Source organism: Alligator sinensis, unplaced genomic scaffold (assembly GCF_000455745.1).
Source record: "Alligator sinensis unplaced genomic scaffold, ASM45574v1 scaffold178_1, whole genome shotgun sequence".
Lineage (NCBI taxonomy): Eukaryota > Metazoa > Chordata > Crocodylia > Alligatoridae > Alligator > Alligator sinensis.
The window spans coordinates 2,541,179-2,568,951 of NW_005842031.1; the positions used below are offsets into that span (position 1 = coordinate 2,541,179).

The following is a 27,773-nucleotide window of genomic DNA, read 5'->3' on the forward strand; positions in this document are numbered from 1 at the left end:
CTCTCTCACTCAGAGAGAGAGGGGAATTATTTATTGTGTGCCTGTTGAAAATGAAAGGCTTTTACATTTTAATGAGCACTAAATAGGAGCAAGGAAATATTGTTCATTAGCTGTAATCTGCGGAATTGCTTGAGTGAACTTCCTTTGGAAGCCGCTTTAAACGGTTCACTCAAGTAAAGCAGTTTGTATGGTAATTAAGGGAGCATTTTTCTGTCAACATCTGTGCTGCTATTTATAACGCTGAAGGTATCTTATTACTCCACCAGAGAAACATTACAGGGGGTGGGCAGAGGGGAGGTTGTATTTTTTTTTAAATATTATTACTGTTTTCACTCTTCACAACCCCTCCCTGTGTCTTGCCTCCCTCTCTTTCTCTAGCTCTCCCCCTCCCTCCATCCCTAGTTCTTCAAGGGAAAAAAAAATCCTGTCCACTATTTCCAGAGAGGAAAAATTATCATTCTGACATCTTTTCATTAATCATATCCTTTGCTCGGCAACCAGGCAGGGAGACTCAAGCTGCTTGGCAAAAATGAGGCCTGTATTTCTGGCAGCCATTCTCCATCCTGTCTCTCTCCCTGCTAAAATGCATGTCTTTTGGCTTCACTGTCACTGTGTCCCTGAAGGGGTTTGGGCCAGATACCTCAGTCCTGAGGACAGCCTACCAGCAAGCACGAGCATAAATGGAGGGAAACCCAACCAAAGACAATAAGGGGCATGATGATAACCTGGAAGAGAGGAATGATAATGCTAAATAAACTTTAGATATGTGCAGTTCTGTCAGAGATTTCATTATCATTCGGATGTGTGATCTTCCACTCTACCACTCAGCCACCTAGTGCTTCTTAGGAAAAAAATCCTGGGTCAGTGAATGGAGGAGGGTTTTTTTGGCTGAAGTAGGAATGATTTTGAGAGTACCAGTCCTTTTGGTCCTGCATCATTGGTTTCTAAGTTTTTTAGTCCAAGGACCAAAAAAGTTACATTAACAAGGGGAGGCAGAGTTTACAACTGCCATTTCCCCCTCATTCTGCCCCCTCCTTGCTGTCTAAGTGCTTAGAAAATTAATCTGGGATCCTAAAAACCTTGTTTAGGACCCACACTGACTTCAGGCTCAAAGCTTTCTGTACTTTCTCAGAGCACCAAGTAGGCTTGAAAAGGCAAGAGGTGGCTTCCTTTTTCAAGTCCTGCTTTTACCCTCTACCTCTCCCCTGAAAATCACAAGATTGGAGGTTTTCCTGGAATGCTATACAGAAGACAATCATGCATTATGGTAAAAATGAAGACTTGGACATTCAAACTAGTAGAACTACAATGTTGGTACAAATTAACCCTCTGGTCAGAATATAATGAGCTCCTAAATTGCAACTCATCACATCTTTCCTTCCCAAGTCTCGCTTTCTTTCCTATTCTGGGAGGTTGAGCTCATGGCCTTGGCCCTTGCACATTCTGCTCATGGGGCTTTACAGCCCAGACTTGAGATTAATTGGGTGCATAACTAGCAATTTACAACAGGGCCCAAATGAGCTTCAGTCACCAATCTGCAACAGAGGCTGTGCACTCAACAAGAGGACAAACTTGAGCTAATGAATAGTTTGGCCACCCAATTTAGGGTTAAAAAGCTTAGAGTGTTACTAATTTTCATGGTTTTTCCTCATAAGTTATGTTTCCCTGGCCTCTGATCATTTTCATTGCTCTTTCCTGGACTCTTTCCAAACTGTCTACACCTTTCTTGAAGTGTGGGGCCCAAAACTGGACACAGTAATCCAGGTGCAACTTTACTAGTGTTGAATAGAGTATATTACAATTACTTCCTTGATTTGCAAAGGTGCAAACAGAAGTGACATTTTTCAAGCAATCTGGCCCCTGAAAGTACTCTACACACATGTTTTTTGCCAGTGGGTGTTGGTAGATGTAAGAAAATACAGAAAACCATGGTGTAAAGCCCAGCAGATGCAGCATGTTCTTCAACCCAGTTCTGCAGCGTCAGTAAAGACTGGGCAATTTAGTGGGGCTTTTCTGGTATTTTTATCTAATAGCTGATTGAATCAGCTTTAGCTAACAGCTCCAGAAAGCCCTGCTGAAGTGCCCAATCTTTACAGATGCTGCAGAATGGATTGAAGTAATGTACTGTTCACTAAAACACGGGGTTTTTTTCTTTTTTCTTTTTTTAAAGTCTGCAGTGGCCTGCAGCCATGGCTTATGGGTGGTGAGCATCCACTAATTTTTTTCAGTGGGTGCTTGAGCCCTGGAGCACCCATGGAGTTGGCACCTATGGCTCGACTACAGCCATGACTTAGCACACATGCATGACAGTAGAGCTCTTGTGAGATGGCCGATCGTTTGAAAAAGTAACCCTGGTTAAATTGGGTATTACATTAAGACACTGAAAAGCAGATGAATTAACCCCCCCGGGTTAATTTTTTTGTGAGGGAGGTGGGACTGGGCACATGCCCAGCCCTACCCCTGGGCTGTCAGAGGGAAGGAGAGGGAGCTGCTGGCTGCTGAATGGCCAGACCTGGGGGAGAGGGGGTGGGGAATAGGGCCCCCTTGCCTCACAGCCCCCCACCAGCTACCCTGGCTGAAGTATAGATGGACAGCTGGGTCAGGCTCCTGAGCCAAAAGGACTCCATTCCTCTCCCCCACCCATCCAGCTCTGGCCATTCAGTATGCTGGCATAGCCAGCATAAAGATGCCAGCTGCTGAATGGTCAAAGCTGGGGGAGTGAGGGGGAATGGAGTCCCTTCACCTCATGGGCCCAACCTGGCTCCCCCGCCTGGTACACCAGCCAGGGTAGCTGGGGGGTGACCACAAGGCAAGGGAGCCCTGTTTCCTGCCTCCTATCTCTGGCCAATTAGCACCTGGGAGCTCCCTCGCTGATAGCCCTGGAGCTGAGGGGTGGGGAAAGATTGGGGAGGGGGGAGGTTTGGCAGCTTCCTGGGAGGCTGCAGGAGTGCCCCACTTACTGGCCTGGCCTGGTACAGGCTGGGTCCAGCTCCCCTCCCCCCCACACCAAGCAGGCAAACGTTTGTTGGGTTGTGGGGGAGTGGGGGCTTTATGTAAAGTGCCATGAGTTAGAGTGGGGCCCTAACTTCTGTCTGCACCCCAAGTGGCACTCCTGTTAATACAACCCAGTATGTTGTTGGGTGGTTTTGCAAAAAGAGCATACTGCTGGCATATATTCAGTTCATGGTCCACTGTGACCCCCAGGTCTTCTCTGCAGCACTGCAGCCTAGCCAGTCATTCTCGTCTGAATTTGTGCATGCAATGTGTTTGTTTCAAGTGCAGGTGCATTTGTCTTTGTTGAGTTTCATCTGATTGATTGAGGACCTTTTCTCCAGTTATGCAGGTCATTCTGGATCCTAGCTCTACCCCTACCCTCTGGAATGACTGTAACTGTACCCAACCTGGTGTCATCTGTAAACTTGCTAAGGAAATTCTCAATCCCAAAACATTAATGAAGGTGTCAAACAATACCAGACCAGAACAGACCCCTGGGGGACTCTACTTGATATCTACTTCCAGCTAGACATTGAACCATTGATGACTACTCATTGAGCATAATGATTGAACCAGTTATATATCCACCTTAAAGTCCTTCTAGCTAATCTGTATTTCCTTAGCTTGTTAGTGAGAATGCCATGGGAGATAGTGTCAAAAGACCTCCTGAAACCAAGGTATATAACCACCACTGCTCTCTCCCTCTATTCACAGAGTCTGCCGCCTTATCATAGAAGAAAATCAGGTTGGTCAGGTATGACTTGCTCTTGGTAAATCCATGCTCGCTGTTCCTGATCACCTTGTTCCTCCTCTATGTGCTTCACAAGAGAGTTCTTGAAGTGATTATGAAGTTTCTGCACAAATATCCTTAGCTTTCTTTAGCTTTCTTCTCCCTACCATCTAAAGATACAAATATATTTTGGTTGAAGCTGACTATTCAACTCACTGAACTTTTCTTGTCCTTTTTCACTTCCAGGTTTCCTGGCTAAGAAAACACATCCTGGATCAGTACACCACAGATTACCATACATCCTTCTGGGTTCTCACTCTTGGGTAGGATGCCTTGGTGCTGCTATGTCCATGCTTTCTGGGATCTCCAGTTCCTCCCCTTTATTTCATCCTCCTTTGGTTGCAGCCTCCATTTTACTATTGCCTCCTCATCCCCCATACCTCATAGTCTAAGCCATTATGAAATGAACTCTACATTGCACAGCAGAACTGTGAAGAATGTAGCACTTCAGAAAAATCCTGTTTGCCTTCTTGACACACTACTGATGTACAAAAACATCCACACGGCCTCTTCAGGCTGCTGATGGCTTTCTCCACTGGTAAGCTTGTGTGGCTTTAGGATCACTCTGCCATGTTTCCTGGGTGAGTGCTGAGGAATCAAGGTTAGATGGGATAGTCATGGTCATCTGCCTAAAACAAAAGGACAACCAATGAGGCTTGGCAGAGCTTTGCATACAGATAGGATGGATTTCATGGACTCTGGTTAGTGGAAGGAGGCAGAAAGAACTAGACAAGAATGAGAGGCATTGATTCAGGAAAGGGTCATGGGGTGTGGTGGGAGTAAGCAATTCCATGAGAAAACACTTACTTGAGGGAATTTTCCATGGCAGAAGGGACTTGAGACAGACTGTCCCAAGTAAAAGAGTCATGGCTAGGTCCCAGGAACTGTATGATCAGATTATGGATTGTCTCTATATGGGCATTGTAAAGTAGCTTCATGTTCATTGCAAAGGTCCTGTGCCAGCTGACATAGACATAGACATCCCACATGGGCTTGCAATATTAATGTCAGTCAAGTGGGAAGCCCATGAAATTCCAGCATGATCTTCTTCTCAAGCACCAAGGTCAGTGGGGGAAATTATATATTCTCTTATGTGAATGATGACAGCCCCCCAAAAATGGTTGAGGATTTGGCTGTGGGATGATCTAGTTGGGGCTGGTCCTGCTTTGAGCAGGGGGTTGGACTAAATGACTTCCTGAGGTCCCTTCCAACCATAATCTTCTATGATTCTATGATTCTGGCATGACTGGACACTCACTGGAAAGAAGACCCCATTGCCAGAATACTGAGATTATGGTGACCTCTCTCAGAACAGAGAGAACCAAGTCTGCAAAGCATGCAGTCTCCAGATTGTCCTGAAGTACAGTGCATATGGCAGTAATTCTCAACTGGCATGCCACAGCACACAAGTCCACCCCGTTCCCCAGCCTAGTGCCATTCATCTACTGCCTTTTAGAAAAACCCTACCCCATGCTTTCAACCCAATCTAGCTAAATGTGCATTCTTCCTTACCCTGATTGACTAACCAAGCTGTCTTTAATCTGTCCATATGCCCTTCTAGGACTTACTGCCTCTCTCCTAAACCACCAAAGTCTAACTAACTTATCTGATATTGCCTATCGAAAACTCTCTGGTTCATGCTTGCTCCCATTAGCACTTGCCCTATGCTTATCTGCCAGCCATGGGTGTTCTCAAGTGCTCTTTCTGAACCATGGATTTCTCCCCAAGATCTCTGTACCTGTAGCAACTAGCAATGTGCTGCTCTACATGACCTGAGCAGAGCACATCTGGCCTATTCTGGAGACTCAGCTGGGTTTAGGTACAACTTGACATTGATCTAGATTGTAACAAAGCCAAGGCAGGAGCTGTGCACATAGGAGTATGTTTGGAATCAAAACTACTTATGCATAAAGACTGTGAGTAGACTGTCTTGGGGTCTGTTTAGGGAAAAATGAAGACACTTAACAAAGCTAGACACATTAGCAGGCTTTTGAACACTGCAGTGGTGTAGATTTGGATCAGACTCACATGCCTAAATGCCACCTGAGGCCTCCTTTAATGCCTTACCTATTGATTAGGTTCTGGCTTAAATTGTCCAACTAGAATTGTAGTTGGTCATCTAGAATTTTTGTTTCTTTCTTTAACACCAATTCTGGAATTACTACTGTAAGAAACTGGATACGGAAGGAGAAATCAGAACATTAGCATTCATTCCAATTAATCCCTTTAGCATTTAACTCTGACTAAAGATGAATAATTGTTAGTGCTTTTTAGTAGAAGCCATATGAAATTAAGTAAGTCTATATGTTAAACCTCAAAGGTAGCCAGATTTGGTAGTTTCAGATCTGTTTTTCTTCTGTGATTTGAATTTCTGCCCAGAGGAGTAGAGTAAAAGAGGAGGAAAGTTTCAAATGAATCCCTATGAAACCCTCTCAGAGAGAGAGCACGCACACTAGCAGTGTTATCAGTAAAATAATGTTTGATGAAAGGCAAGCATTAACACTAAAGCTTGCCAGGAAGCCTCTGCCCCATAGAAACTACAAATGATTTCTATGAATTTTTTCCATAACTCTAGTGAAGGAAAAACATAAATGAGACGCTCATAAAATTATAAATGTTAGAGATTAAAAAATCCCTTTAATAGCATCCCATTTTCCTGCCAATAAAGGGTTGTTCAGATTTTCTAGTGATTACCTCAGACTAGTGTTAACATCTCAAGTGATGGGCCTTCAGCTTTCCTTGGGACAGCCTCTTAAAGCTTAATACATTTCATTGTTAGAAAGTTTTTTCTGGAAACATAGTTTTTCCTGTCTTAATTTCACCTCATTGCTCTAAGTCTATAACTTAGTATATCCATATAATTTTTTTTCTCTAGGTTTTCTTACCAATGTTGATTATGATGCATATGGATTGAAACCATTTCAGAAGTCATAGAACAAAAATATCCATTGCAGGTTTTTTTTTTGGTCTTGGGGTGAGGTGTTGTTTGTATATACATTTTCTTGTTATTTTGGGTTTGTGGTTTCTTTTATATAAAACACTTCCTTAGCATTTGTAATGTATTACATCAGGGTTTTTGTACAGTTTCCAGACTCAGTAACACTGATTTCTCTTCCAGAGGGGAACCAAGACTCCCAACATCTGCTATTTTTTGGTAGCCAGGTGTCAGTGTTGTGAGAAGATCTTCCTCCAGAATTCTGAAGGAACTAGCCCATGAAGCTGGAGGTTTGTTAACAAGTACAGTTACATGTCTCTGTAGTCAGGGCTAGTACCATATGATTTAAAATAGTAAGTGTCCTTGTTATATTTAAAAAGGACAAAATTGAAACAGGTAATTACAGGCCAATAAGTCTGATTTCATAGACATCAGGGCTGGAAGGGACCTCGGAAGATCATCGAGTCCAGCCCCCCGCCCAAAGGGCAGGAAGTCAGCTGGGGTCATAGGATCCCAGCAAGATAAGCATCCAGTTTCATCTTGAAGGTGTTCAATGAAGGCGCTTGAACCACCTCCGGTGGCAGGCTGTTCCAGACCTTGGGGGCTCGGACAGTAAAGACGTTCTTCCTTATGTCCAGCCTGAAACGATCTTGAAGTAGTTTGTGACCATTCGACCTCGTCATCCCTTGGGGTGCTCTGGTGAACAAACGTTTCCCCAGATGCTGGTGGTCACCCCTGATAAACTTGTAGGTGGCCATCAGATCACCCCTGAGCCTGCGCTTTTTCAGGCTAAAGAGCCCCAGGGCTCTCAGCCTGTCATCGTAGCAATTGGAAGCAAGGCTTTTTTAACAGATTTTGAAGGAAAGGTCAATTTAAGATGTGGAAGTGAAGGGGGAAATGGGGTATTGTAGAATATGGGTGTATCAAATACAGGCTGTACCAGACTAATCTGGTAGCTCTTTTTGATAAGTAGACTGACTTTCTAAACAAAGTATGAGAGGTAGATGTCACATATCTGGACTTCAATAAAGCATTTCGTAGGATATCAAATGGGAATTTGTGTTTAACTTGGAAGATGGTGATTCACAATGGAAATATAAAGTGACTAATGAGATGGTTCAAGAGAAAGACAGCAACAGGAAGTGTTGAAAAACAAATATGATGCTTGTGGCATTCTTACTAGTTTACCAACATGCATCTTAAAAACAGTTTGCTTTTTGCTTCACAATGATTAAAGCAATTACAATACCTCAGTAGGTTACTCAAATAGCTAGGACAGATGCTTCTTATGTCCAGCCTGAATTTATTCATGGTGAGTTGGACTTATTTGTGCCAACACTGTCCTTCAGCTTACTTGGTTCTTTTCTGTTTCTAGCTTACCCCCTCACTTAATATATGTGTAGAAAGAAATTATATCCCCTCCTGGCTTTCGTTCTGAATGGCTAAAAAAGCCAAATTTATGTAAGATAGGTTTTCAATTCCCGCGATCACTTAGTATCCCTTTTCCACTTCTGGTCCTGTTTGAATTCATCTCTCTTGAATTTGTTGACCAGAAGTATAGACAGTATTCCAGACTATCACAAAAGTTATCCTTTGCTAATCTTTTGGCCATGATGATCCTTTTATACATACATGTCCTTTTCACCTTCATTTGAAATTGAACAGTTCCCAATTTAGCAAGCTGGCTTTTGGGAAAAGTGGTGTACCATTGACCAAGTTACATTACATAAATCTGACATAAAAACCAGATTTGAAATGAGACAGAAAACAGGTGTGGTCTTTATCAACCTTATGATACTGTATGGCACCAAGGCCTCAAATATAAACTACACTCTATAATGCCTGACTGCAAGCTATGCACTTTTATCATGAACATGATCTCCAGCAGATCGTTCAAACTTGCTACTAGCCAAGGATGAAAAAGCAGCGTATGAACTCTGAAGAATGGAATCCTCCAAAGGTCAGTGCTAGCTGCAATACTTTTCAATGTACATGCCTCAGACTTCCCACATACAACATCTAAGCAATACATGTACGCTGACCATGTCACTGTAGTTGCTCAAGGAACTGACATGACAGAGCTAGAAAAGATACTGAATACTGACATGGAACTCATTGCTATCTCCACAAGTGGTGCTTAAAGTTGAACATCAATAAATCAGTATTGTCACTCTTCCACCTGAACAATCATCCAGCCAAGAGGGCACTGAATATCAGAGTAGGCAACCACATCCTCTCCCATGAGCATAACCCAACCTATCTAACAGTCACATTAGACTGTTCCCTCATCTATAAACATCACATTCAGAAGGTCAGCAGTAAAGTCTCTGCGTGGTTAGCTGCCTGAAGATGTTTAGCCAGCATGACATGGGGTGCCAACTTCAAAGTGCTCAAAACCGCTGCACCGTAGCAGAATATTGTGCTCCTGTATGGTCCAGAAGTTGTCACGCTGAAAATTTCAACACTGTACTTAACAGTGTGCTGAGACTCATAACAGGCTGCACAATTTATGCACAGATGTACTCCCTGTACTCTCAGGCATTAGACCAAGTGATATAAGAAGATATACCCTAATATCATTACTGGTAATAGAGGAAAGAGATGATGAAAATCTGTTAAATGAAGACCCAAATAGATGGAGGCATAAGAGGCTTAAAAGTTGTAAACCATTGTTACATGAAGACCATAAGCTCTTGGAAGAGCCTGGAGATGCTGAACCAAATCTAAGGACAGCAATGGAATAGATCAATCGCTGGTAAATGTCAGCCTATTCCTACAGCATTTTATACCAACACCAAGCAAGTTCCCCATTGGGCACAACCTTGACAGAGAAGTGTGGGTCGAGCTGAACAAACTGAGATCTGGATACAGATGCTTTAAAACAACACTTCACAAGATGAAGTTCTTGGACAGTCCCCTGTGCGAACGTGATGTCCAACAAACAGCACAGCACTTAATCAAAAGCTGCAGTCTTTAAAAGGCCCATATGAGGCAGATGGAATCTGTACATTGAGAAATATTACCAGACAGTGGCTCATAGATTTGGAAGTTGATATCTGATGCCATACAAAAGAAAGGGAGGGAGAAAGAGAGAGAGAGAGGATTCACACTGACTTGCTGAATGTTTCAGCAAATAGAGGGTAGTTAAAAAAAAAACAACAACCAAACCTAGCACAACCATCACATTGCCAAAACATATTGATCTTGTTTATATTAATGATCTCTTTTAGATCAGGGACACAATTCTTGACTCATAATCAAAAACTGGATTTATATGTTGTGTCCAGATGAGCGTGCATGTGCAGGGATGCATATTTTCCATGGCAAAATAGCAGTGGCACAAACTTGTACCACTGCTTTTTCCTGCTGTGCATGCCCCTGCACATGGGGTCTGATGCAGGGCAAAATGCCTCGCTTCAGGGAAACAGTTGTTTCCCCACTCCTCCTGGCTCCCAGCATGCTGGAAGAGGCAGGGGACAATTAGAGGAAGGGACCCAGCCTCCCTGTCTACTGGAGCATGGACTGTGCCACTTTTTTTTGTGGTGGATTTTTTTGACACCAGAATCTCCCGGTGTCAAATTTTGGCACTGCGCAGCAAATTTACAGTGTGGTGGACGGTTGCACAAGCACCAAGCACAGCATGCGGCACTGCAAACCACACGTACCCACTCACCTGGATGTGCCCATAGAGTTTAAAGCCAGAAGATCATTAGATCACCTAGTCTGACCACAAGCTCTTAAATTCACCGTTTCACCAAATTCACCTTTGGTATTGAGCCTAATAATTTATGTCTGATAAATTCATATTTTCAAGATCATAGGCAGTCTTGATTACAAGATGCCAACAACATAGAATCTACCACCACTCTTCTCAGTTTCTTTTTGTAATATATCAGTGACACTGTTAAAATTTTCTATCTTAAACCTTTCAGCTACCTCTCTTCAAATGCATAGTACTGCAAATGAGCAACACTAGGGCACATCTACACAAGATGTTTAACTTTGCATTAGCATAGTTTACTGTGAAGTAAGCATGTGTGTCTACGTGTGCACATGCTAACTACACAGTAAACCTCCCTAATCCTGAGTAAATATGCTACCTGGAAATGCAAGTTTAGTAATGGCGTTGTAAAGTTCATGTAGATACATGACCGGGAGCAAAATCTGCTCCCAGTCAGCCATCCACCGGGGGTGGGAGATAACCCTCTGCCCCCAGGAGGTCTCTGCTAGGGTGGTCTCTACCACAGAAGCCTGGGTGGGGATTATGTCCCCCTGCCCTGGCATCAGGGAGCTCCAAGCACCCTGCTTCCAGATTGCAACTGGGGAGCAGGGGCCGGGGGATCCTTATCTCCTGGCGTCTATTCCACCACTGTAGTCAAGGAGCAGGGGGCTGGGAAACACTTATCTCCCAGCAGTGGCTCCACAACCATGGGGCTGATGCTAGGAGATGCTTATCTCCCAGCAGTCGCCCTGCGGTCGCAGAGCCACTGCTGGGAGATAAGGGTCTCCCAGCAGTGTCCTGGAGGCGGCACTGGGAGCTCCCTGATGGCAGGGACCAGGAAGTCTGTTCCTTGCCCAGCTCCACAAGCACCAAGCTGGGACGGAACAAGCTTCCTAGCCAGTTCTGCTCCCAGCTCTGCGCTCACTGAGCTGAGCAGGGCACAAGCAGTCCAGCCCCCACCTGGCATGCAGGGCAGGAGCTGGGAAATGCCTTTGGCAATTTTTCACCCTGGTTTCCCCCCCTCCCCTCCCTTCTCTACCAGCTATTTTCCTAATGTCCACCAATTTACATTCTCATTTTTAGCTTCTTTCATTACTTGGTGATTTCAAAACAACAGCAGAGACTCCCTATGCCTGAAGAAGGGCGCTTGTGCCTGAAAGCTTGCAAAGAGCATTTTTCCAACTACTCAGTTGGTCTAATAAAAGATATCACACATACCAAAAGAAGCTTGCCTTAACAATTCAATGAATGTATGCACACGAGCAATTAATCATAACATATTTTCAAAAACCAAGGATATTCTTCAGGTCATCTAAAGTTGCTTCTGAGTCTTTACAGGTAGTACAGCATTGTAATATGGTATTAACACATGACAGGGCATGTTCCAGCAGTCCATTAATACATGTCATAGATGTGCAGCCACATGCATTCAACCACCCACGGCATGTATTAATGGACCATTAAAACATGCCCAGGAGTGTCTTAATGCTGTTACAATATGGCTCTGCAATTTTAAATTCAATTTTTGTTAAAACATATTTTCAAAAACCCTCTTTTCGTACTATTTTATGAAATACTTTTCAAACTCGCAAAGGGAGAGCTTCTGGCAAAAAAAAGAAAATAATAAGACAAGGTTCTAAACACCATTTCTGCTACGATTTTTCAAAAGCCTTCTGTCTCTTCTTATACTGTTGTACGGCAGAATCCTAAGGCTTAATTCTCATTTATACCAAGAAACCTTTATTCTACTCTGACAGGATAAAGAAGTTTTACAGTGGCATAACTGTAAATTACATCCATAGACTTTTGAAAACCTGGTTGCTAAGTTCAACAGAAATTTCCAGATGTCCAGAAGAGTAAGCTTTTAAAGCTGTTTTTATTTTCTGGTAGAAGAAAACAAAGCTGGAAAATCCAAGCAGCTCACCAGCTACATGTTGCAATAGAAAACTAAAGCTGGAGGTGGAAGCTAGGTGTACAAGGACGGAGAAAAAATTCAAACAGTTATTTTTGCCCATCCTGAGTGGCCTACACAAGCCTTCTGTAGGATGTTGGCCATGACCATATTTCTGTTCAGACTGAAGTTATATTTAAGTAGCTCTGTAAAACATATACTCTTATTGCATCATTGTATTACTATTTGTCTTACAGTAGCACCCAAAGACCCCAGTCAGACTCTCATTGTACTAAATACTATGCAAACATGTAAGAAGATTCACAGAAAGACCCTCACCCTCATTTGCAGCCTCTTTACACTGTATGCAAAAAGCCTGTACAGCACAACAAAGCCCTAAAAACTTTGTGTCCAACTGGAGAGGATTTCCTCAGTTCAGGCACTACTGAAGCCTGCCATAAGGCTACATCCACTTCCACAACACTTGGTAAAGGCCATATGCATAGGACATGTCTATACTCAAAAAGAAAGGCCACATCACAAAATCCCATATAGGTGCTGTAGCTGCCAAGGAAGGCGGGCATAATTTAGGTAGCCCCCCGCCCAAAGCTGTCTTGATTGCACTAGTGGGGTTTACCAGCCACCTAACTAGCTCAGGATCAGAAGGATACAAGGGTGGCTTGTAGCTACTGCAATACCTCCTCAGTCTGTGAGTCTTGTGTTGCATCTCATAGCAGTGCAGAACATCGTGTCATCCTCAGTTCTGGTCTTTAGTAATGAGGTGCATAAGGACTTTAATTAGAACTGAACAGGAATTAAACATTTTTGTTTCACAGGAAAGTCTGTAATTTCATTTTTTTTCCATTTCAAAAGGAAACAAAAACAAAGATTTCCCCAAAACAAAATTCCAGAAATATTTTGTTCCAGAGCTATAGAAACATTTCTTTCTATCTTTGACTTTTTGCATGTTATGTTAGAAAACATAAAATTTTAAGGCATGGGGAAAAAAGTCATTTTGAAATGGTAAATTGCAGCACTTCATTCTAGTTTTCTTTCTAAATGACATATCTTCAAAATTGACAGTCTTCAAATCACTTTGCTCTTAGCTAAATGGCATTTTCTGATGAGAAAAGTTGTACTAGAAAATTTCCAATGAGCTTGAAATTTAACTTTGCAAAATTCGAGGTGCTCTAATTAATATTGTTATTATTACCATGCATTGGTGAAGATCCTGGTCTGCTATTGAGTCATTTAAAGGCACTTAGCCAACATGTGTAAATATTGGCACTGCTGAAGTTCCTTTTTTCGCTAACAAAGCTAAATCAGAAGCATTAGAATAACTCCAAATTTAGCTGCAACATTACTGCCTCAGACTATGAGCTCATCAGAACATAAACAGTTGGGTGTGATCATTAGTTGGATGAGCTACCTGAAAGGAAATAGCAGTGCTGCAGGATATGGTGTAGATTGGAACTGTCTCTGTCTTAATGTTAAATCATTGATATACAATAATACAGTGGTATAACTTTGGGGTGTAGAGGGAGAAGGGACAAGTTCTCCACACACCAATATGCAGGGGGACGGCAAAAAAAAAAAAAGGCAGCTGATACCAGTGCATATATTTGTGATCAGGAACCAGAAGTCGTCACTTCCACTTTGCCCTGGGTGCTTGGCCATGTCCCTACACTGCTACAACAGTATTAAAAAAAAGAATGGTGCTGATCACAATGCTGTCTTGTCATATTCAATTACTAGGAAAGGTAAGGTTTGAGTTAAAGACAACTGGAAATATATGCCACACAATACTGACTATAGCTGCAAGGAGAGAAAGTTACAGGGTTTTTTATTTGTTTATAGGTGTTGCAAAATTTAGCTTTTGTTTTTAAAAACATTGGTATGTATGTGGGAGGAGGTGGAGGGGATATATTATTTGTGCATATATCCTTTTGACTGTGACCGGATATGTCCTTCGATTACTGAGTCTACAGATTGGCAGAACCAATAGTTTTGGCCATTGTGAATACCACCAGTCATCCTAGCAGGCCGGTAAATTAAAAACTCAATAATGGCAAACTACATTTAAGCAAAGGTGATTATTTCAGTGCTGGACACTTTAGTAGTAGTGTCTTCTATGTGGCATGCTGTGGCAGGGCCAAGGGTTAAGAGAGAGACATACTGAGGAAGAACCACAGTGCAGAGGAGAAAGCAAGACACTAGGGGAAAGAGAATGAGAAAAAGGAGCTGGGAGGAACTGGAAATGGCTGGGCAAAAGACAGGTCAGGAAGGGGACTGACACTAAAATGGAGAATTCAGAAGAATGAGAGAGAGATTGGCTGGGCAGAGAGACTGAGATTGGAATAAAATGTCTAAGGGGTGGAGACTAGGATTGGCTTGATTTAGATCCATGTGGTAGATCTCAAGAGTCTGTTGATGAACCATGGGGGCATCAGTGAGGGAACAAATGACAGAAAGGTGTCAAATCTAGCTCCTGCTGTCACAGACAGTAACATTATATTATCCTTTTCATAAAAAGAACAAGCTTCGTCAAACAAATAAGTTTTTGTCATCACTACTTTCATTGTAATGCTGTTCCAGCACCTCACTTCCCTGATGGCTAGAAACCTTCTTCAAATTTCCAGCCTAAATATACTCTTAACCAGCTTACTCATTTGCTTTATCAACATTGTTCTTTAGCTGAAATAGCTTGTCACCTTTGCAGTGTACTTATAAAGAGCAGTCCCTCAGTTCTTTTGTCTCATTTTGCTAAGATAGGCTTTCTATTCCCCTGGTCAGCACAACAGCCTTTCTTTACACCTAGTCACATTTGAGTTCATCTTTCTTGAACATGGGGGCTCCTATACATGTGCAGGAAATCCAGCGCGTCAGAGTAGACTTGATTAATCAAATCTGCTGGAGCACAGAAATAAACGCAGTCAAGCAGACTTTGGCGTCCTGTGTATTAGCATCCCCACATCGAAAAACGGCAGTGGTGTGCTCTGAACTAAAGCTTGTTCAGTGAGCTTTAGTTCAAAGCACCCACCACCGTTTTCAAGTGCAGGGGACACTGATACACGTGACACACGGGTGCTTTCAATTAAAATGCTCCCTAATTAAAGCACCTTCCCGTGCCTCCTGGAGCTCATGTAAAAATGCCCTGGATGACCAGAGTGGTATGCAGTATTCCAAATAAAGCCTTCTATTTTGGCAGTAATTCTACCAGATCTTTACTGGAAGTACTTTGACTGGCACAGTCTATATGCATTTGCCTTTTCATGAGTGCATCACACTGGCAACTCACTATAATTCTGGGATCAGCTAGCATACCCAGGTCCTTCTCCTCCTCAGTTCTTTCTGCCAATGATCAGTTCATCTCTTGAGGCAGAATGTTTTGTTAATGATCTCCAAATGCTCTTTATGTTCTTGCATCTCATCCCATTTCTGTTGCTCCATTTCTAAAAGTCATCTCATTCTTTCTGTATGATTTCTCTATCTTTGCTTGCATCAGTCATGATGTTTCCTAACATGATGCCATCAGCCAATTTCATTCCTACATTTTTGTGCCAAGATCTTTAAAAAAAAGAAAAAAAAGATTGGTCCTAAGACAAATTCTTGAGGGACTTAAGTTGTAACTTCCATTCAGCCTGACAATTCCCCTTTCAAACTGTCCTTCCTACCTCCCTTTTAGTCAGTTCTTTCCCAGCTTGCTTGGGTTTTTGTATTAAAATCAGTTTTATTATCCAGGGATGTCCAATTTCTGAGGCCCCCCCCCACCATAGAATCCCTCTTCCCCACCACACTGTGGGTGCACCTACACGTGCATTGATGCGCCTTTGCTACTGCACATTAAATTTTGTACCTCTAATATGAGGTACTACATAAATTCACAGTAGCAAAGGTGCACAGTCTTTTTGCGATGCTTAAAGCGCAGTAGACAAATTCTACTGCACATTAGTACGGCATTTGCCATGACATGCTAATGCGCAGTAGAATTAGTCTACTGTGCATTAAATGTCTCGTGTAGGCAGGCCTGGTATGAACCTTCCCAGATGCCCCAGGCCCTTTGAGACCCTCAGGCTATGGGCTCCCTGAGCTCTTTAGTCTGTACTGCCCAAAAAGCCCAAGGGCAAGAGCAGGAAGTGGAGATTGGAAACCCTGATGGCTGCAATGGGAGAGTGATGGGGCAAGTAGCACCCAAATCAGGAGCCCAGGGGCTAAGAATTAATCTCTTGCAATCCACACATCATTTGTGGACCAATATTTCAACAGGTCTGATCATATCAAAGCAATATAAAATATGGATCTGATGCTACTTACCTTCAGTAAACCCACATTGTAATTCGTTTCATTTTTGATTTACCTCCATGTCCTAAATTATTTTTACCTTCAAAAATTATGTCACATAATGGGAAGATAGGGATCTGGGCTAGATGTATGACACCTCTACTTTGAAGTCCCCTTAGCATAGCTAGGGTGACATTATTGTGACTTAATGTGAGCTGTGGAATTGTGTGATATTGATGCCATGTAGATATCCAAGCTAGCTTGGTTAGCTCAGATACTAGAGGCAGAATAGCTGTGTTAGTCTGAGAATCAGGATAAAGTAGCATACACAGAGCACCACAGTAACTTAGTAGCCCAGATATTTCTACATGATGCTGCATGGTGTATTTGAGGCATCCCTTCAGTGTCCAAATCCATGTTATAATTAAGCAATGAGACCAAAAAAAGGCAGTGCATGTTAAGTTGTGTGATAAGACAGATAGCCGAAAGCCAAGTGCCTTTTCAAACTTAATAATTGTGCTGATATCTTCCTGAAAAGCAGCTTTGTGGGAGTTGCTTTGCTCTTAAGAAATTGGAATTACACATAAAATAAGCAGAAAAAGCATTGTGCATATATTGGTCATTAAAGTCAGGTTATAATTATTATATTCAGCTACTAATATATTCATTAGTAAATATGTATACAACAACAAAAAAACCCATGAAGTGCTAAAGTGCTCCATAGTATGAAGTACTATTTTACTATTATAACAAATGACATCCCTCAGCAAATGCCAATTATCTTTAGTGCTGTTTCAGAATTATTTTTGTAACTTTTTAAAAACTTCAGAAAGGAGAGACATGTTCTGCAGTGCAATGCTGAAGAAAGTATAGTCCTCATTAGACTAGTGCTGGCAATGTACTTAATGTTGTGCAACCCCATTAGATGTAGGCCATGCCTTAGGGAGATCACAATCTACTCAGACACCAGAATCCTGAATTAGGTGTTAGTGAAATGTAGTACACCTATTTCAATAATACATTTATTTCTACCCTAAACAGAAGAAATGACAATTAGATTTTGATGCTGGTTAAACCCATGCCATGTATAGGTATGCACAGACATTCAGGGAGGTTATGGGAAGGTTAGATTGTGTTAAAAATGGCCACCCAATCTATGATAAGTCAGTGTGGGGCTTGGGGGTATCAGAGGGGCAAGTGGGGTCTTCAGGGAGGATCAAAGCGGTAAGTGGGGTCTGCGGGAGGGGCCTGGGGGGACAGGCAGAGTTAGTGGGGGCTGTCAGGGGGCAAATGGGGTCTATGAGGGAGATTGGGGGATCAGAGGGGCAAGCAGCATCTGCAGGGAGGATTGAGGGGGATTCTTTTGGGGGAAATGGAGGGGATTGAGGCAAGCAGGGTCTTCAGGGCAAAATGGGGGAAGTGGGCTCTGTGGGGGAACTGGGGGACTAGCACAGTCTGCAGGGGGGTTGGTTGGGTCTGGGAGGGCTTGGTGGAATCAGGCAGGCTAATGGCATCCACAGGGGGAGCTTGGGGGGAGAAGGGTGCTCTACTCCCCAGGATGAAGGGCTATTTTTAGCCTCCTGATTACTTACCCAACCCCAGATTAACAGTCTCCCTGGCAAACCTACCCCCTTGATCACACCCGCCCCCCTCCTCACCCTGACTTACTTCCATTGGCTCCCAGTACTGGTAAGTACTGGTAAAACCAGAACCAGGAGTGGCTTGTAGGATGGGGGGTTTGGCAGACTTGGGGGAGAGGAGAGGGAAGGGCTGGCTGGTCCGCTGCAGGGGGATGTTGTCCATCTGGGGCTGGGATAATAAAAATAGCCTGGTGCCAGGGAGTCGAGGGGGAGGGAGGGTAGGAAAAGTGTAGCTCTGGGACTGGGGCCAGAGACTGGGCTTTCCCAGCCTTGGAGCTGCACTGGGAACTGAAATTCAGTTAAATCAATTTCACTGGACCTGATCTAAGTGAGACTATCTCAGAGGTACAGTTAATTTAGATCAGGTCAGCCATTTTTAGACTGATCTAACTTTCCTGACCTTCAGTACAGTTCACACTTAGAATCCTAGTTAGGTCAATCTAATTGTAAGGTCCTCACCTAGGCAAACTAAGTTAGATCAGGTGGCCATTTTAAGGTGATCTAACCTCCCTGAACATTTGTACCAAGCCTGTGCGAAACTGAAAATTAGAAGTAGCAGTGTATGAATCTTTCTTCTACAGAGCTGATAAGGAACAACAAGTCCAGGTGTTTGGTTTTACAAAATACTGAAGGTCAGGTTTTGGCTTTCCAAATTTTCCAAAGCTGAATTTTCATTCAAGCTGCTGTGATTCTAGGTCCTATTTTATCTAAACCATCAATGTCCAGAGGTTTATTTGCAAGCACAGATGTTTTTGGACAAGTTCTGGTTTTGATCAATTTCTAAGTGAAAGCTGTGTGAAATTGAAATCAAAGGCATTTACACTGAAATACATGTTGCAGTTTTACCTCCTCTTCCTCACCTGATGGAAAACCTATGCAAAACCCCAAGTCTGAGAAACCACAGTAAAAAGTTTGGAAACAACTGCATTCTGAGTAGCTTTGCAAACAAAGTCCTGGTGATAGTGAAACACAACATGCTTGTCCTTTCAAAGGCCTTCCCACTTCCTGATAGCTGAGGAAGCCCATGTCATTCACATAGTTTGTGGTCTCATCTGGTAGAGTTGTGGCATCTGTGTTTAAAGCTCTCAGCAGCCACTGTGCTGCTGGCAATGCTTCACAGGTGCTTCAGATTTACTATTTCTCCTTCCAGCATTATTGACCAATCACTTACCATGTGCATCAAAGGCATGTGTAAACAAGCTCATGATTAGACTGGTAGGAGTCCCACTCGATCCCCCACATCCCACCCCTTTTTTGTAGAGAATTTAGACATGGGTATGATAGCATAAACCAGAAATAATTCATACTTAAAACTGTACCATATTACACATTATTTCACAGGAGAAGAGGTCTTTGTTTTGCTGATTTGAGCAGTGGTCATGATATCAGATTGTAAACAATAAGAAAACAAATAATCAAAAAAAATCCCCATTAATAATAGGTCTCTCTAGGACTGCTACCCAGGAGAATTTATAAAGATAGACTGAAGGATATTCAATAGGGGATTTGAATTGACCTAGTAACATTGTTACTGGAACAACAATAATTACCAGTTCATGTGAAATTCCTTGAAAGGAGTTGTTCTAACTTACTTCAGGTGATGACACTATAGACACTGCCACTTAAGCAGCAAATACTAACAAAGACATAGTTGGGGATGAGAGGGGAAAATCAGAGAATAGACGCACACAAATGTAGCCTACCATCTGGCACAGATGTCATTTATGGCTGTTCATGAATCAGGAACCAGTTAAATTTAACCTGGTACAATGCTAGATAATAAAGATAAATATTCTTAAGGATTTAAAACTTGATAATACATGATTGATCATTTTTTACATGTGCAACAATGGAAAAAAATGGTAAAAATGTGGCAAAATTGATTAGGTATATCTCTTAAATTCATGAATGTCCTGATCTTTAATTATGGTGTGTTAGTTGCTAACAGATAGTTCACCGTTTATAGAATGAAAGAACATTGGGTTTGTTTTTTTCCCCAAAACAAAGATAGCAGAGTTATTTTTTACTGAAAAATGATAAAATATTAATTGCAACATAGATGCAATTTTTGGAGGCAATCATTTGAGAAGAGAGACTAATTTTTCTGAAGAAGTTTAGCTGATCTGCTACTAAATTTCTTTAGAATATAATAGATGTATCCTATATATATATATATAGAGAGAGAGAGAGAGAGAGAGCGCATACATAGTTCTGCATACTGCACCATGCTGCTCTTATGGTAATATTTTGAGTAACATAGAGGTATAATGTTTATGTTATGTTTATAACAGTCAGTAGTAATGCTGTTTAAGTTTAAATGTCCTCTGTGCAGCTATTTCCTTATAAAAGCAAAGCCTTTAATACGTGAACTCTTTATGATCAGAAAATGAATATACTATGGCATCCTCATTAACGATGACTGTATGCAACCTGTTTGTTTTGCTTTTGTGTAAGACCATTTGAATTAAAAACATGCAATGCATCCTAACTGGGTGATAAAATATGTTCATTTTATTAAAACCCCATTAATTTCCACCTCTACCCTATAAACACATATCCGATTCTATGGCAGAATCTTTTTAGCACACTAAACATGTTTTTAGAAGTTAGTTCTAGAGCTTAAGACCAAGAAATAGAAATATTTCGATAGTATTCTCTATCGATTTAAAGTTATGAGAAAGTGCTATTTAAATATATTTCCTAGCATACAAATGAGCTGATGAGACAAAACAGAGAAGTGGGAAAGGAGTAAAATCAAAAGGAAGTACTGTCACTGTGTCAGTTATAAAGGCTTTTTAAAACATGGTTGCTTCTAGAATTATATTGTTAGCATTAACTACTGTGCTAAATGTAATTTCAGAGCAGCTTGGCTATGCTGGGACCAATAATGTTTCAGCAGATGTTAACAGTGAGGGAATTTAAAGATTACAGAGTTTCATGGGTGTAGTAAAGCTGCAGTGGGAACAGAAATATTACCGTAGCTGTTATGTTCTGAGTGCACCACATTTACTGACAAGTAATACATGAGTGATAGTGAGGACCAAGGGAACAGAACTTTATACTTACTGGTCAGCAGCATATAAATTCCATAAATTAAACAAAGTTTTATGTATTTTTCATTTCTTTTCAGAATGATCCTCTCTAAGGACCATTGTTTCATATTAATTTCATCGACCAAGCATAGGTGTATCAGTCAGTCTCTTTCAAAAGGGTATTTTCCCAAATACAGGTCGCCATTCCCCCCTGTGTTCCCATTCATCTTTTCATTCTTTTCATTGCTTTTATGTTTTCACCAGAGATGCCTTATCACTGTAGAGTTCCCTGTCAAGGAATCAAGTCAGAGTTAGGTAAAAAGAAAGCACCTAATATGCTAATTTGGGAGGCAGCCCCTCAAAGACACTCCGTTTCCAAAGTTGGCCACCATTTTGCAATGTGTTGCTTCCACCCAAAGTGTCAATACAAAGAAATTACTCCTAGTGCACCCATGGGAATCTCAACAAGCATTAACAGGTGAATCCCTTTTACTAGGCCTCAAAGCTAAAGCATTAAAGCATCAAACTTGAAATAAAAAACTCAGCTAGAAAGAGTGGCCAATCTATTCTATTTTGCTGATTTCACTGCTGTCTTGTTAATAATGTGAATGCAGAAATAAGTGAAATGGTTCAGTACTATGCAAGCATAGGGTGTTTTGTGTGTCCATGTATAGATCTAATTCTAAAGAACAAATAAGCCTAGAGAGTATAATAGAAAAAACTAAGGCTTGTGCGCTGATGTCACAACCCACTCCATGTTGATGGAAAAGAAAAAATGTAGGATATAACATTTTTTTAAAATATTTTGTTCATAACCTGAGTTTTATACTGAATGCAGTCTTCAAAAATATTTTGCTCCTTGTACTCTTGTCTGCTAACAAGAATGTAAGTGAAAAAACCCATGAATTGTGATTTTTAAGAAAATGAAGAAAATACTTTTTTTGCTTTTTCCAAGAGACCATGCCCTGCAGTACAACTTAGAGTAAATGTCTGTGTTCTTCTTCTTGACCTTTGAACGGTTTAAAAAAATGTGATACCTTATACCTTTTTTAAGTCTTTGCATTTTCAAAACATCATTCAATGTTAGAAAGGCTTTTCTATTTGTACTTGCAGTGTTGGACTTAAACAAATTTTGCTTTGACACCCTATGCTGGCACACCGAAGTTCAATATAACATACTATTGATATAAGAAGTAAATTATGTTATCTTTCTCCATTATATGAGACTGATCCAGAAAAGCCACATAAGTCCACTGCCATTATTACTACTACTACTACCACTACTACAGCAGACCTTTCCCTCACTAAGTCAAATGTGTTTATAAAAGAAAATGATACAGTACCAGCATGATGCTTATTACGAATGGAGACACCCATCCAGCAGACTACATAGTGGAAGCCTTTTTATTTTGATGGCACTATTTCACTGTCTATCATAAACTTAGTGAAGCAGGCTTTCTCTATCCAGCTCTCCTTTTATTGGGCATAAATCACTCCTGACAGGAAGTTTTATGCCTAAATCCGTTTACTGTCCTTGTTGGTAGTCTTTAAATTAATATTTATAAGCTGAGAGAGGCCTAAAAGGATGCAGCAGTAAAATATCTAAATGCTTCAGTTTGGCTTGAACTGATTTTCTCCTTCTTGACCACTGACATTCTTTAATTGCTAGTGACCCAGGCATGTATTGTCTCTGCTGTCCCAAGCCCACAAATCAGTCTTTGATGGTATTGTGGCAAACAAAAGGAGAGGTTCAAAATGGATCTGTTTGTATGATATATTGGACAAACAGGCATAAGTACAAGTGAAAAGGGTACTTATTGAAAGGAATATCATTTAAAGGTAAGAGAAACGACTAAAAGTTGAAACAAAGTGATCCTCATTTGAAAAATGCTGTGTTTTAGCTGGCAAAAACACCAGTCTAATGCTATGTTTTAATTTTAAAAAGATGGCAAGCAGCTGCAGGGCATGCTAGGCTTACAAAAACTCAAATAGGCATATTCAAATCCTAGACGTATGACACATGGACCCACAGCAAAATTACCATATTCATTAAGTCAAGATGAAGGACACATCTTCCACATATCAAAAATCTTTCAGCAGGTTGTGCACTTATCTCAAATTAGAACAAAACTGATCAAGAACAAAACACTATTTCAATTCATTTTGTTGCGTTTAGATATATAGATATAGATATCTATATCTGTGTGTGTGTGTGTGTGTGTGTGTGTGAAAGAATATTATTATTTACTCATGTTTAAAGTCACATCCCTGGCAGAGCACCTAGGGAACTGTACAACAGAATAATAGCAAATGTAATAAAATTGTAATGAAATGCCACCTTCTTATTGTATCCTCTTAAGAGCAAACATGGTTTGATGACCTTTTTAAATGAAAGATTATATAGAGGGATCTTTTTGAAAATATCTGTATAGGGAACACATCTGTAAGGTGTTCTTTTTAAAGTGAAGAGGGACACAGGTGTGCTGTCAAGTGTGCAGCACCCTTATCCAGTGCTTAAGTGCAGATCCACAAGTTTAAGTACCCTGCTTAAGCAGGGCACATAAGGACATACTTAACTTAGCATACACAACTAACCCTAGGATTTATCCCTAGTGAGATTGATCCTTAGTCCACAGGTACCAGGCATTTGTTGGTGCAAGCAACAAATAAATTTGATTTGTCATTGCCCCATACCCCTGGGTAGGTTTTTATGCAAAGTGTGAATTAAATGAGACTCATACCCACATGTAAACCAAAATGGATTGAGTCTCAGTTTTTAATAGAAATAAATGAAAGATGAAATCAAGGAGCTCCCTGCTCTGCAAATTAAGTCTTGGGGTATGTATAAGTGTTACATTGAGATCACCCTAACCAAGGCTTAAACGAAGCCGCCTAAACCTGAGCTCGGTTATGTGAACGCTTGTTCATAGTCAGTCATCACCTGACAGGTAAGCACTATGTTTATACATTTGCTTTGGAATACAATGAGAAACCATTTAAGTTTAAAATACCACAATATTGTTTGAGAGCTGGTAAAGAGTGTTAAAGAAAAGCCATTTTTTCTTCTGTACCTCAAAACTCTGCTACTCTTGAGAACTCAAAAACTTGAGCTGAGTTCAGATAGTCTTGAAGCATGGCTAATAACACCACTCCTGCCATCAGAGATAGCTAATAAGTAGGCACAAACCCACCCCTATAATTACAACACGGGCATGGTTATGTGTTCTGTTAAAATGACCCGGACTGCTCCTAAATCTTATTCTTCCTGAACTAATAGACTAAGATGATCATCTGCTGGGGTCAACTAATTCTCACACAAGTCGCTTTCTGCTCTTGGAGAATCAAGTATCCAAAGTAATTCATCCTAGAGCTTAAAAGGAGATGTCCTCTTGGAATTTTGGCCAGGCCCTTGACTCAAAACTGGCATTACAGGCTATGTTAAATACAAAATATCTGGTAAAGATGATTCTATAATCTGACAGAAAATTCTAAATCCACCAAAAACCACTAATTGGCTCTTATATTCTTACGAAAAAAAACCCTTCTTGCTTCTATTTCTGTTATCCTCTAATATTAGTGACATAAATAAGTAGAGAAAAAAGAAGCAGCTCCGAAAGTAACATTATTTCCCAACTTTTTTTTCTCCCCCAAGTCTTACTTGTAATCATTGTTTCAAACACTCAGAACATTACATGTAGCCCAGGCAGGACCTTTGCTTGCAAGCTACTGCTGTCCTTCTTTGTGTTCAGGCATTCAACCTTCTTATACTTTCATCGGAGTCAACATGTAATTATGGCAACATTTTCCCCTAACCATCACTAATGCTGTGGGTCTAAAAAGTCTCCTTAGACATACCCTGGTTCCTAACACCATTTTTTTTGTCAAGTCCATACTTTAGCTATCTCCTCGAATAGCCTGAACTCTTTCACTATATTTTTGAATTTACATTTCTAGTCATAGTTTCATAGTTTCATAGTTTCAGGGTCGGAAGGGACCTAATAAATCTTCTAGCCCGACCCCCCGCCAGGGCGGGAGAACAACCCAAAAAAAAACAAAAACAAAAAAAACACTCACCCTAACAACAAAAACGGGACTCAAATGAGTCCAGCCAGGTAGGTATCCAGCCTCTTCTTAAAGATCCCCAGGGTAGGGGCCAGCACCACCTCCCTTGGAAGTTGGTTCCAGCTCCTAGCCGCCCTAACTGTGAAGTAGTTTTTTCGGATGTCCAATCTGTACCTCCTCTCCATCAACTTGTGCCCATTACTCCTTGTTATGCCAGCGGGGGCTAGGGGAAACAACGTCTCCCCCAAACCCTTCTGGTTCCCCCTAGTGAGTTTATAGACGGTCACCAGGTCCCCCCTCAGCCTTCTCTTGTGGAGGCTGAATAGGTTCAAGTCCCGCAGTCTCTCACTGTAGGGTCTGCCCTGTTGTCCCCGGATCATGCGGGTGGCCCTCCTCTGGACCCTCTCCATGTTGTCCACATCCCTCCTGAAATGGGGCGCACAGAACTGGACACAATACTCCAGCTGCGGCCTGACCAGCATCGCATAGAGGGGGAGGAACACCTCCCTGGCTCTACTCGAGATGCACCTGTGGATGCACGACAAGGTCCGGTTAGCCCTGCCAACCATGACCTCGCATTGTCGGCCCATGTTCATCTTGGAGTCAATAATGACACCAAGATCCCTTTCCGCCTCCGTGCTCTCAAGTAGGGAGTTCCCCATCGTATAAGTGTGCTGCTGGTTCCTACTACCCAAGTGCAGCACCCTGCACTTGTCCGTATTGAAACACATCCTGTTCCTGTTTGCCCACCCCTGTAACCTATCCAGATCCTTCTGCAATCTCTCTCTCCCTGCTAGCGTGCTCACCTCCCCCCAAATTTTGGTGTCATCAGCGAATTTAAACAGGTTGCTCTCCACCCCAACATCAAGATCGCTGATGAAGAAATTGAACAGCGCAGGCCCCAGGACCGAGCCCTGGGGGACTCCACTACCCACCTCCCCCCAAGTCGAATATGATCCATCCACCACCACCCTCTGAGTGCGACCCTTCAGCCAATCTGCAATCCATCTGACTGTGTAGGCATCTATGCCACAGTCGCCTAGTTTATTAATTAGGATGGGGTGAGAGACGGTGTCAAAGGCCTTGCTGAAGTCCAGAAAGACTACATCCACCGCGACACCTGCGTCCATGGCCTTTGTGACCTGATCATAAAAGGCAATCAGGTTGGTCTGACATGATCTCCCCCTAATAAATCCATGCTGATTGCCCCTGAGCATCATCTCGGATGCCGGCCCATCACAAATGTGCTCCTTGATGATCTTCTCAAAGAGCTTCCCCAGGATTGAGGTAAGACTGACGGGCCTATAATTGCCCGGGTCCTCCCTTTTCCCTTTTTTGAAGATGGGGACCACATTAGCTACCTTCCAATCGTCTGGCACCTGGCCCAAGCACCACGATCGCTCGTAGAGCCGTGCCAGGGGCCCTGCAATAACCCCAGCCAGCTCCCTCAGCACCCTGGGGTGGAGAGCATCCGGACCCGCTGACTTGAACGCGTCCAGCCCCTCCAGAAGCTCTCTAACCCGGTCCTCCCCAACCTGAGGTCTGAAGGCGATCCCCTCGCGTCCGGCTTCTATCACAGCAGGGAAGTCCCGGTCCCTGCACAAGAAAACGGAGGTGAAGAATTGGTTAAAGAGGTCCGCTTTATCCTCTGACGCAACCACCAGATTGCCCCGCATATCCTGCAGGGGCCCCACATTACCCGGCGCCTTCTTCATCCTCCCAATATATTTGAAAAAGGACTTTTTGTTATCCTTAATCCTGGACGCTAATCCGAGCTCTATCTCCGCCTTGGCCTTCCTAACAGCCCGCCTGCAGGCCCGAGCAGAGGAGGTATACTCCTCTTTGGAGATTACACCCCCCTTCCACCGGGCGTACGCCACCCTTTTGGCAAGCAGGCATTCCCGGACACCCTTGGTGAGCCAGGGGGGCTTTTGGACACTCCTGCCCGCCTTGCTTCTTGTCGGGATGGACACCCCTTGGGCCCCGAGTATCGTTTCCTTAAGGAACGACCACTCCTCTTGGACGCTGAGTTCCTCTGCCCTCAAGGACCCCAGTTCCTCTCCCACTAATCTCCTAGTCTGTTTGCTTTCAATAGTCTGTCTTTCAAAAAACAATGTTTTATTTTTCTATCATGATCACTGAAAGCACCAGAACGTTCAAAACTGTGTTCAGTAGGGTTGCAATGCCAAACATAAAACAAACACTGCGATCACAATGACGCCTCCTTATTCTTAGCCATTATTTCAATCAGAAGATGTTTGTGCAGAGCATTTCCACATACATTATCATCCAAAAACTCCCACCATTTTAAAAATACAAAATGCAGTACAAATATATGCATACATAAGTATGTCTTGCTAAAGAGACTAGAGTATCCCTGGCTGAGAGATGCTTGTTAAATAGACTACCCTGCTTTCTAAATGCTCT

General features: G+C 42.2%; 1 protein-coding gene across 2 annotated transcripts in view; it reads left to right on the forward strand.

The window, feature by feature from the left end:
- The window catches only part of GPATCH2 (G-patch domain containing 2), a 256,646-nt gene that overhangs the window by 220,706 nt on the left and 8,167 nt on the right, over positions 1-27,773 (forward strand). The window contains exons 9-10 of one of the 2 annotated variants that reach the window (XM_025202574.1): positions 3,971-4,047; positions 6,903-7,016. The exons of the other annotated variant lie outside the window; for it this stretch is intronic. Of the exons in view, the coding sequence (XP_025058359.1) occupies positions 3,971-4,047; positions 6,903-7,001 (176 nt within the window). The 3' untranslated portion in view covers positions 7,002-7,016. Of the gene's footprint in view, positions 1-3,970; positions 4,048-6,902; positions 7,017-27,773 lie in introns of those variants that run through there. 2 annotated transcript variants of the gene reach the window in all.